This window comes from Eschrichtius robustus, chromosome 4, assembly GCF_028021215.1.
Source record: "Eschrichtius robustus isolate mEscRob2 chromosome 4, mEscRob2.pri, whole genome shotgun sequence".
In the NCBI taxonomy this organism is placed as follows: Eukaryota; Metazoa; Chordata; class Mammalia; order Artiodactyla; family Eschrichtiidae; genus Eschrichtius; species Eschrichtius robustus.
The window spans coordinates 28,585,385-28,597,884 of NC_090827.1; the positions used below are offsets into that span (position 1 = coordinate 28,585,385).

Genomic DNA, 12,500 nt, shown 5'->3' on the forward strand with positions numbered 1-12,500 from the left:
TATACACTATTTGTCTTTCTCTGTCTGACTTATTTCGCTTAGTATAATGCCCTCCAAATCCATCCATGTTGCTCCAAATGGCAAAATTTCATTTTTTTTATGGCTGAGTAGTATTTCATTGTGTGTGTATCTGTATATACCACATCTTCTTTGAGATCAAAGTGAATGCAATACTTTCTGGTTGAGCTTTTCTGGCACTGATGCAATCACTAGGTGAAAGGATCACCTAAGACTGCACCAAAGTAAAGGCTCCTCAGTGTTACATTTGGGTCAATATTAAGCTTCCCAGCAAATAGATTAATCTGACTAAAGAAGGTCTGTGATTAATGCAATAGGGATTATAAAGATTTGTAATCCAGACACCTATGGTAGTTTTCTTCAAAGTGGCAGAGGGTGGGTGATGGTGGTGTCATGAATTGGGAGATTAGGATTCACATATATACACTAATATGTATAAAATGGATGACTAATAAGAACCTGCTGTATAAAAAAATAAAATTCAAAAATTTAAAAAAAAAGCTGAAACTTGCTGTAGCCTTATCATCACTATAATTGTTATTTTATTTATTGCAATAAAACTTAGGAAACTGAGATTTTTGCTCTCCATTGCCTCTCCTCTGTTCTATTCATTACCCAGTTGGGAATTTGCTGCTATTTAAACCCCTCCTGCAGACCCTGGGTGCTGATAGATATGTACTTGACAAACTGGCTTCCAGCTCTTGAGTTAAATCCCAGTAACTCTGAAATATTCCTCTTATCTGTCCCTGCCAGCTGAAGGCAAAGCCACCAAAGCTGGGAACAAGGGGCAAAACTCATGACATATGAGCTTCTGTTATGCCCTCTGGGAGTAATAGGCCTCAGGAAACAAGATAACCTGCTGAAGCTATGATGGCTTTTAAACCCAGATGGTCCTTGGAAGTCACAGAGTCAGCAGTGTGACCTATGAATAACAGTGAATGGAAACTGGGATTCCATCTTCTAAAAACAGATCTCTTCTTGTTCATTTAAGAATTGGCTCCTGGGAACTTCCCTGGTGGCACAGTGGTTAAGAATCCGCCTGCCAATGCAGGGGACACGGGTTCGATCCTTGGTCCGGGAAGATCCCACGTGCCGCGGAGCAACGAAGCCCTTGCACCACAACTACTGAGCCTGCACTCTAGAGCCCGCGAGCCACAACTACTGAAGCCCATGTGTCACAACTACTGAAGCCCCTGCGCATACAGCTTGTGCTCCACAATAAAAGAAGCCACTGCAATGAGAAGCTGGCATGCAGCAATGAAGACCCAACGCAGCAAGAAAGCAAGAAAGCAAGAAAGCAAGAAAGAAAGAAAGAAAGAATTGGCTCCTGAAGAAAAGAGGAACCCTCCTACACTGTTGGTGGGAATGTAAACTGGTACAGCCACTATGGAAAACAGTATGGAGGTTCCTTAAAAAACTAAAAATAGAACTACCATATGATCCAGCAGTCCTACTCCTAGGCATATAACCAGACAAAACTATAATTCAAAAAGATACATGCACCTCTACGTTCATAGCAGCACTAGTCACAACCGCCAAGACATGGAAACAGTCTAAATATCCATCAACAGATGAATGGATAAAGAAGATGTGGTACATACATACAATGGAATACTACTCAGACATAAAAAAGAACAAAATGATGCCATTTTGCAGCAACATGGTTGAACCTAGAGATTATCATATTAAGTGAAGTAAGTCAGAAAGAGAAAGACCAATACCATATGATATCACTTATGTGTGGAATCGAAAATATGGCACAAAGGAACCTATCTATGAAACAGAAACAGACTCATAGAGAAATGACTTGTGGTTGCCAAGGGGAAGGGAGAGGGATGCACTGGGAGTTTGGGGCTGGTAGATACAAACTATTACATTTAGAATGGGTAAACAACAGGACCTACTGTATAGCACAGGGAACTATATCCAATCTCCTGGGATAAACCATAATGGAAAAGAATATTTTAAAAAAGAGTGTGTGTATATATATATATATATATATATATACATACACATATATATAACTGAGTCACTTTGCTGTACAGCAGAGATTGGCTCAACACTGTGCATCAATTATACGTCAATTAAAAAATAGAATTGGCTCCTGCAAAACTATATTTCAAAAAGATACATGCACCCCTATGTTCATAGCAGCACTATTCACAATAGCCAGGACATGAAAACAACCTAAATGTCCATCGACAGATGAATGGATAAATAACTATTATGTATGGGATGGATGGGCAACAAGGTCCTACTGCAGAGCACAAGGAACTATATTCAGTGTCCTGTGATGAACCATATGGAAAAGAATATAAAAAAGAATGTATATATATGTATGGCTGAATCACTTTGCTGTGCAGCAAAAATTAACACAGCTTTGTAAATCAACTGTACTTCAGTTAAAAATTTTAAAAGAATTGGCTTACAGTGATCAGGAGACCTCCAGGCTGATGATTCCTTCTTCACCATCAGATGAAGTGTAAATTCTTATTAAAATTTTTGTTCGGTTAAGGATCACCAGGGGAAGCATTTGTCTGCACGATGGATGAGGCCCTGCCAGGGTTCTGACCTCCAGATCCCCAGAAGGGGAAGGACTAGAACTGAGTATTTCAGGCCACTCTGCAGACCAGCCCAGCTCAGGCCAGCCTCGCCCTCCAGGTCGTGGGTAGTGAGTTTATTTAAGAGAGACTTTCTCACACTCATTCACCGGCAGGAATGGCATCACCTTTGAGGGCAACAGGGAAGATGTCCAAATAAACAACAACCGTACACTTCTGCCTTGCAATCTTATATCTATTTAATGTCTTCAGTAGAGTGAAACCAGAATTCTTGGTCCTGGGTCATAAGAAAATATTTGCTCTCAGGATAGGTAAAAGTGTTAACCTAAAGGGATGAATACTCTTTTAAGATTTCTTTTTCCTATTTTATTCCTATTATTTAAACTCCCAGGATTTCTGCCTCCTAAGCTAAAGAATGAAGATTCTGTAAGCAAGATCTAACCCTCCTGACAACTTTAAGATTCTATTATTATAATTTTCCCTTTCCCTTGTTGTAATCTACATTTATTCTCTCTAATCTCCATTAAAGTTTCCGTTCACTCTAATCCTTCCTTATGAATACCCATAAACACTCTTAAGATATTTCTCATTCTCAAAACCCAATCATCTCCCAAGTATATCATAGAGATATATACAATGTACCCACTTGCTTTACTCTCTTCAATGGCCCATTTACCTTCTAACATATTTTTAATTCACTTATTTTTTTAAAACCTTCACACTCATATGTAAGCTCTATGAGAAGAGAGATTTTTGTCAGTTTTTTTTTCCCTTTTATGTCCCAGCACCTAAAAGAATAAATGCTAATCATTATCCACAGCATTCTGTGGTGGGTATCCCATTACCAAAGCCCGCGTTGCAGCTTTCATGGCAGCGTCGCAACTAGCAAGCTACTGACAATTAAGTTTTACTTCCAAAGTGTATACAGAGCATAATTTGAAAATGATGATTTGCGTCGTATGTATGCTCAGTAATGATCAAATTCAGACCCTGCCTTTCATTTGTAATAGCAAGATGTTATGTAAAACTTCTATTCGTATTTGTACAAGGCTTCTAAATTCAACTCAAATAGATTTGGAAATTTGAGGCTTTTTTTTAGTATGAATATGTTTGGTCCATTATTAATTTTTACTGTATCCTCTTGTAACTGACTGAGTGTCATCTTGGAAAATGTAGACACCATTTATCTTTACGCTTAAATGTCCAAATAGTATTAAAACAAAATTGCCTTTCCCATTACCTTTTATTTATATTGCAATACTTTTGTACATGAAATTGTCTTGTACAATTTATTATAGGAATTACTGTGTTGTGACTTTAATCACCTAACTAGCATGAAAAAATATGGTATAAGTCAAGTGTGCTGTGTTTGTGCTTACCCTTTATAGTAATTGGTTCTCAATTTTGAAGATCCTATCTGGTTCTTCCTTAAATGTCAAATTTCCACTTCTCTTTTTGTTTTGATGTGGGGATTCCCAACCTTTTAATAACTGCTACAGTTATTATTTTATTTTTGCGACACCAGCCATTTTACCCAGACGGCATTTTAAAATAATTAATTTAAAATTAATTTTAATTTGAGAATTATGCGACACTTCTGAAAATAATTGGTGACAACTTGGAATGTTGCCAAACCACAACCAAGAGTCGCTTCTTTAGTTTATGTTTGCCAAAAATATAAATCTTCTTAGTTTGTAGATGAGGTGTGTTTGAAAAAGGAAAAAGCAGGCAAGGAAGAGAATGAAACAAATCTTTGTGGAGTTTTACTAAGTTTGAGGTATGCTACTAGGTATTTTCACATATACCAAGTTATTTAATCTTCTGGACCACCCACTATAATGTGTAAAGTGGTCCCATTTTCAGATGAGGAAATAAAAACTCAAAGATTTTAATTTATTTGCTCAAGCTGCACACATAGAAAGCATCAGAGCTGAGACTGGAATCCAGGCTAACTGGTTCTAAAGTGTGTGTGCTTTCCACTCATTTTGCTGTCTCCTGAAACTGGTGTCACAGTGACACTGCAATACGGTATTGCCACATCACAGCATGGCCTTGAACGGATTTGGATGGGAAGAATCCCTGCCACATGATGTAACAGAATGCTTGTAGGATACGGCAGGCCTACAACACATGTTTTAGTCCTCAGTCTCTTTAAAACCTTTAATATTTTTGGTATGTGATATAAACCCATGTTCTAAAGAATGTGACTCAATTTGAACTTCTGTCTTCATGTTTATTGCTGTTCTTAATTTATTTACATAAATTGCCATTGGAGAAATTATACTAGGAAATCATAAAACATAAAAAAGGCTGACTAGGAAACGGCCCCCAAATACTTAGCCCCATCTCATTCATGCCTCTCCAGAAAAGATATAAAATAGCCTACGTAATTACAGTAAAGTAAAATAAAATTTAAAGTTTGAAGAGAAGGTGGAGGAAAAGAAAAATGAGAGGCAAAAATAAAATGACATCAGGACTAAACTATATCAAGTGAATATTGTACATTTGCAGAAACAGGGTAAACATTTTGTTACTAAGCATCCTAATATTTCTTGCCCTTCAGTTGGGCCTATGCTTTTAACTAGATTTACAGAATGTTGGATTTGGAAGGGAGCTCAGAGACCATTTCATTTCTCCTTTACAAATGAGGAAACTGAGGCCTGGTGAGAAATGTTGAAGCAAAAACTCTCCTCTCCTTTCCTCAAGCTGCCTCTTAAAGAATCCACTTCTTCGAATTTTGATTTATACATGTGATCTCTTGCCCACAATAGCCAAGAACAACATTTCACATGCCGTAGAAAGTTTCCATGGTGGTCATTATCACCAAGGCTGAGAAGAACGTATGGTATAATGAGTAAGTATGTGAACTCCTAGTTCTAACTGCAGCCTTTGCCATGTATCAGCTAACTGTGTGTCCTCGGGCAAGTTATGTGACCTCTCTGAGCTTCAGTTTCATCATCTTATAAAACTGAGCTGATGGTAATAGTTGATATCTTAATGACTTGCTGTGAAGATTGAATGAGATTAGGCATATTTAGAATGATTCTTAGCATGGCATAAATACTTAATTATTATTACTGTTATTTAATGAAGCCCTTTTATGGTAATTCATTCCAATAATTATATGCAAGAGCTGTATATTCTTTGGCATATCATGAAGAGTTGGTTTAGGGACAATTGGATTAGTGTTTATCAAACCTTTGTGATGTCCTCTTCAAATTTTAAGCCAGTTCCCTAGTGCATTCATCTGAATGGTAGAATCAAGTACTCCAAAAAAAGTGACCTGATTTGACTTGGATGTTTAACAGACTTCTTTTTCTCTGGCTAACTGGTCTGCTTTTCCTACTTCAGTATATTTCTCTTTTCCTACCTCAGTATATTTCTCTTCTCTTAATATTTTTAATATTAAAACAAATATTAAAACCCCTTCATCTATAAATGAATGTGGTTTTACTAGCCCCCTTTTATGATGAGTTCAAGTTTATTTGCAGAAAAGGTAGCAAAGAAGAAAAGAGAAAGATCTTAAACATTCTTATAAACCCCCTTAGAAAGTCACTTCCCACTGGTGGGAGGAGATGGAGGAACCCACCATGCATACGCCAGTTGGAAAGTTTGTTTTCTGAACCTGAGGGCAATAATAAAACACGGATGGATATAATCTTACTTTAATTTAATTCATAATTAACAAATACGTATTGAGTGCCAGCTATGAGCTGGGCATTGCTGGCCACTGATAACACAGTGATGAAACAGGTATCATCCTTGCCCTCAAACATCTTACAGTCTAGGTGGGCAACCTGGCTGAGTAAGTACTGAATACTAGCTTTAGTGCATAAAAGAAATATTCTAAACAAAAGTTTCCTTTTTAGGAGCTATATGTGCCCTGCCCTACTCTCTATTTTAGATATCAAACCAATGCCTAAGGCTTGAGACTGTCCTTACTCTTTTTCTGAACTCCTGCTGGGATACAAGATAAGGAGTCCTTCAATGCAATCTCATTGTGTTACACACTGAGTAGGTGTCCCATAAGTTACAGTTCAGCCAAAGCAAATTTAAATACGTGCCTCGATCCTGCTCTGATCACTTCAAAAATATACCTCCACCAAGCATTTCTGATACCAGGTTTCATGTCAAAGGCAGGAAACAGCAGTCTCTTCCTTCATGTAGTTCAGAAACTGAAGTGAAACTTACAGCGAGCGTTCCAACCTGTGGTTGCAGATCTGTGTCTCTTCTCCCTCTACCAGCCCTTGTCTCCTGTTGTCTTTTATCTGAATCTTCAAACCAAGTCCTGGGGTTAATTTTGTCTGAATATCACTAACCCAGAGCTCTCTCTTATGGAGCCAACGTGCTGTCTTGAACCTTGGGTGGAACTTATATAATGAGTCTGTGGTGGCAACATTAGATAAGTTTCCTTTGACTGCAAATGATAGAAAGTAACCCTGGCTAGCTGAATTTAAAAAAAAAAAAAAAAAAGGAAAAGAAAAAGAAGGATACAGGGAGAAAAGTGGAATTTTTTTGAAAGATATTTGTATATCAGCTCAGAATTTAAGGGCAAGCTAAACCACGAGAGACAGTAAGTAATCAGCCCAGTGATCATGGCAACTCTGTAGCTTTCAGCAAATTGAAATGCCTGCCTTCCTCCTGCTCTGATCATCTCAAAAACGTACCTCCACTGAGCGTTTCTGAAACCAGCTTTCATGTCAAAGGCAGGCAACAAGTCTTCTTCATGAACTCAGAAACTGAAGTTAGTGGACCTTTTTTCCAGAGAAGTGACTAAGCAGATCTCTGGATTGGTCCAATGAGTGTGTCCAGGTTAGGTGTTTGTGGAGGAGGACCAGGGTCTTTGGGGTCTACTTCTGTGTAAGGGGATGGGACGATCTCTACAAAAGGGGAAATCACTGTAAGCCTAGCAGCCATGCCAAGAAGTCCATATATTGGCCCTTCCTTGGGCAGAATAGTTGGCTAAGGAGACCTGTTTCTCAAGAGGCCATATTTTTATCAGTGGAAGTTATTTTATTCATTTATTTATTTATTTTTGGCTGCGCCATGTGGCATGCAAAACTTCCCCACCCTGGGATCGAGCCCATGCCCCCTGCATTGGAAGCGCAGTCTTAACCACTGGACCACCAGGGAAGTCCTGGAAGTTATCATTTTATAAGTAGTTTGTCATTTTCTTCATTCCACCATTCAATCTAGCCTCATTCATGGTCTTACTAGTTAATATCTATCTATGGTCAATTCTGCTTTCCTGGTTGACTCAATATCATTTACCTTAGCTTAGCTATTCATTGGTTAAACTTCAGAGGAAGTTTTCAAAATAGAATTTGGGTCCCCCCAGTGGAGATTTGGAGAGCCGAATTTGGAGTTGTTGTCCTGTCCTGTCCTTGCCCCAGACCAGGGTAATCATGGACCTGGAAGAGCCTGGTTCATCTCAGGCTCTTCCCTGCCTTAAATCTGAATTACTGTGGCATTCATTCATCCATTCACTCATCAAGCCTTCCCTACGTCAGAAACTCTACCAGGAGGTAGGGATACAAAGATAAATTTGGCACCATACCTGCTCTGAAGGGACTCACAGGGCTTGGAAATGCACGTGTTGGAAAGGCAATGGCTTTACGGTACCAAGTGGTTACGGCACTGCAGGCTCAGGCAGCAACCCTGGCCCAGAGATCCTTACAATGCAGCACAATGGGCCCCTATGGCTATGCTTACCTCCCAGAAACTGATACCGTGGTAAGCAGGATAATATGACCCCCCCCCAAAAGCATTCCCATCCGTCCCCGGAAATGTGAATGTTACATTACATGGCAAGAGGGAATTAAGTTTGCTGATAGAATTAAGGCTACTAATTAGCTGACTTTGAGATGGGGAGATTATCCTGGATAATCAGGAGCAACCACTGTAATCACAAGGGTCCTTATAAGATGGAGGTAGAAGAGGGAGAACTGGAGAGATGGCAGCATCAGAAGGACTTGACCCGCTGTTGCTGGCTTTAAAGATGGAGGAATGGGGCCACCAGTCAAGGAATGCAGGCAGCCTCCAGAAGCTAGAAAAGGCAAGGGAATGGATTGTCCCCTAGAGCCTCCAAAAGGAAAGCAGCCCTGCCGATACTTTCACTTTAGTGAGACCCATTTCAGACTTCTGACCTCCAGAACTGTAGGATAATAAATTTGAGTTATTTTGTCACTATGCTTGTGACGATCTGTTACAGCTGCAGTATGAAACCTGTATAGGTAGGCATATACCTGGGGTATGCTTGGTTCTATGCAAAAGGACAGAGGATTGACCAGGTGCATCTTTCTAGGGCATCATTTAAAATATTATTTTCATATTAAGCATATGGAATAGGATGATAATTTAGCATCAGCTTTGAAGATGAAGCACAAGATTTCACATTTTTTTCTTATTTGTGAGCCACTTTGAGCCCTGAGCTCCGGTCCCCCTCTCCTCCATTGTCAGATGAAGTGTTTAAGAGGCACCTGTTTGTCTTAGCGCTATGTCGTCAGTGCCTACTAAACTACTGCCACTTTTATTCTTAGCACATCGTTACACTGAGGTCTTTCTTAACTTATTTTAAAATCCACATTCCCAAAGATGCCACTCATTGGAATTTCACTCAAGGATTTAAAAATGCTCTATATCAAAGCATAACAACATCGAACATTGTTATAATCCTTTCACAAACACTTCTCTATTTGGTGCTTAAAACAGCTTCATGAAGAAAGCGTAATTATGCTCACTTGTCAGAGGAAGAAACAGAAGCTTGTGATAGAATGTCCAAAGTCAACAGGTGCTGAGTGGCCATGGTGGCTCTTTCCATGATGCCTGCGTGGCTGCCAGGAGGTGTTTCTCTTGGGTAGGTCACTTAGAAGCCAGCCCCAAATTCACCAAGCATCTGCCATGTCACAGCTGCATCCACAGTGCCCCTGAGCCTGCATAACGGCTGCTCTTGATTTAGGTGTTGCTGCTTTCATTATGACTGTAAACCTGTAACTGGCCCCTTGTCCTGATATGACTGGATCTGTTCTCATGAAAGAATCACACGGACAAAAGGGAGCACAGACAATGTGCCTGAGCAGTACTGGAGCTTCTGATAACTGCAAACGCCATTTTCCATTGTGTTCCCAGGGTTCCTGAGGTGAATTGGGTACAGAGAGAGCAGGAGGGTATTGTTTTGGGGCCAAGATTAGAGCCCTCTTCTGGCTGTTCTCAATGCTCCTTTTCACTTTACAGCAGGGCACTATCTGGGCCCAGGTATCAGAAGGCACGGTTCTGTTTTTGCAGTCAGTACGTTGTATGTACTCAAGCCTCATAGAAAGGTTTTGCTTTGTTTGTAGGTTTATCATTATTATTAAGGGTTTTTTAACTGCAGAGGAGGTATTTTCCTTTCCTCCTTGTCTCTTTCTTACTGCAATTCAAGGTCTATACTTTCTATGAGCTTTCTGTCACCCTGTCAAAGAAGGCTTCCCTGACCTGATATAAATACCACCCTCCCCAACCCCTCTCTTTTCGCTCTCTGTTCCTTTACATTGCTCTGTTAGGGTTTTTATAACGATTCTCTCACTTGACATATTCTTTTTTTCAAAATTTTTTCTGTCTCCCCTGCCATGAGAGCAGACGCTACATCTCCTTTGTCTGTTGCTGCATCTCCAGGGCCTAGACAAGTGCCTGGCACTTAGTAGAGCTCAGTAAATATTTGTTGAATGAATTACTGAATTCTTTGCATCTCCCCCAGTGTCTGGTACAATCTTGGGCCTGCCTTATAAAAGACCTGAATAAAATTAAAAAGGCAAGAAGCCATAGCAAAGGGGAGAAAACCCTTAACTTAGTCTTTTTGTAGTCAGTTTCTAGTTTCTGACTGACTGATTGACTAGGGAAAGGGAAGGATGCAGAAGGGGGAAATGTCAATGTTGAGCTGAAAGTGCTCAGCTCAGCCCTCTGAATGACTTGCCCAAGCCCCCAATGCCTGGCCCCTGGGGGGACCCTTTTTCTGCCAGGACCCCCCTCCTCCAGATGGAAGTGAAGGTAATCACACGGGAGCCCCAGCCTATTCACTTCATGTTCACTTAAGAAAAGCAAAGACTTCATTTCCTCCAGCTGTTAATTTATTTTCTCCCATCCTGGTAGGAGATACTACAGAAAATGCTACGAGCTCATATTTTTCAGGTCCACTGATTTGTTGCAAGTTGTTCTGAAACTAGTGAGAAGTAGGGCAATGCAATAAATCCTCCTATACCCGGAGTATTTGATTAGTTTTGTTTGCATGGCTTTTGTAAAGCCCACTTGGAAAACCTCCAGTTACAGCTTTAAGGTCTAGAACGGTGTTGCCTCCCCTAGGAAAGAGTTTCTGAAGCATTCCACAGAAAGGCTTTTCTTATGCATGACCTTTTTGTCTCTGTGGTACTTTTTCTACCCTGCCACCAGTGACATCTCTCCTAAAAAGCACAGTTACCACATAGGCTCCCAGCATGCTTGGTTCACGTGACCGACATTGGTCTCATCACCCCGTTCAGTTAAATGACTATGTTCGTTGCTAGCTCTGTCCCAGCACGAGGAGGCCAGATATCGTCTCATCCCGCTTTGTATCTCCAGCAACTGGCTTAAGTGCCTGGCATGTAGTTCGTACTCGATACAGGTTGAGAAAATGAGTAAGTGAATCCATGAAAAAACAAGAGACTTTACAATTCAACCACAGTTATCCAGTTGTTAGCATTTGGACCTTATTTCTGGGGATTCTACTTATGTTTTTTTGTCTTCATTCAGGCACTCTGATTGTTCTGAAACATCCCTATCCAAGAAAAGTGGAAGAACCATCCATTTATGAATCTGTCCGGGTTCACACAGCAATGCAGACAGGAAGAACAGAAAACGACCTTGTGCCCACTGCCCCTTCTGTAAGTGGCCATCCATCTACCCACGGGGCTCACTGTCTAAAAGCGGTAACAGTTACACACTTTTAAAAATATATTTGTTCACATAAAAATTCTAACTTGGTATATAAAAGCTGGAAAGGAACATAAGGTTCAAAGCCTATGACTCAGTTCATCCAGTCCAGGGTAAATTGTATAAAATTACAATGCGATAGTGATAGGATTTTTTTTTAACATCATTATTGGAGTATAATTGCTTTACAATGGTGTGTTAGTTCCTGCTGTATAACAAAGTGAATCAGCTATACGTATACATATATCCCCATATCTCCTCCCTCTTGTGTCTCCCTCCCATCTTCCCTATCCCACCCCTCTAGGTGGTCACAAAGCACCAAACTGATCTCCCTGTGCTATGCAGCTGCTTCCCACTAGCTATTCTACATTTGGTAGTATATATAAGTCCATGCCACTCTCTCACTTCGTCCCAGCTTACCCTTCCCCCTCCCCGTGCCCTCAAGACCGTTCTCTACCTCTGGGTCTTTATTCCTGTCCTGCCCCTAGGTTCTTCATAACCACTTTTTTTTTTTTTTAGACTCCATATATATGTGTTAGCATACGGTATTTGTTTTTCTCTTTCTGACTTACTTTACTCTGTATGACAGACTCTAGGTCCATCCACCTCACTACAAATAACTCAATTTTGTTTCTTTTTATGGCTGAGTAATATTCCATTGTATATATGTGCCACATCTTCTTTATCCATTCATCTGTCAATGGACACATAGGTTGCTTCCATGTCCCGACTAATGTAAATAGAGCTGCAATGAACATTGTGGTACATGACTCTTTTTCAATTATGGTTTTCTCAGGGTATATGCCCAGTACTGGGATTGCTGGGTCGTATGGTAGTTCTCTTTTTAGTTTTCTAAGAAACCTCCATACTGTTCTCCATAGTGGCTGTATCAATTTACATTCCCACCAACAGTGCAAGAGTGTTCCCTTTTCTCCACACCCTCTCCAGCATTTATTGTTTGTAGATTTTTTTGATGAT

At 40.1% G+C, this 12,500-nt stretch overlaps 1 protein-coding gene across 1 annotated transcript in view; it reads left to right on the forward strand.

The window, feature by feature from the left end:
• Positions 1-12,500, forward strand: part of DAPP1 (dual adaptor of phosphotyrosine and 3-phosphoinositides 1) — a 58,960-nt gene that overhangs the window by 24,616 nt on the left and 21,844 nt on the right. Inside the window, exon 4 of the mRNA XM_068542494.1 lies at positions 11,343-11,473. Within this exon, the coding sequence (XP_068398595.1) occupies positions 11,343-11,473 (131 nt within the window). The remainder of the gene's footprint in view (positions 1-11,342; positions 11,474-12,500) is intronic.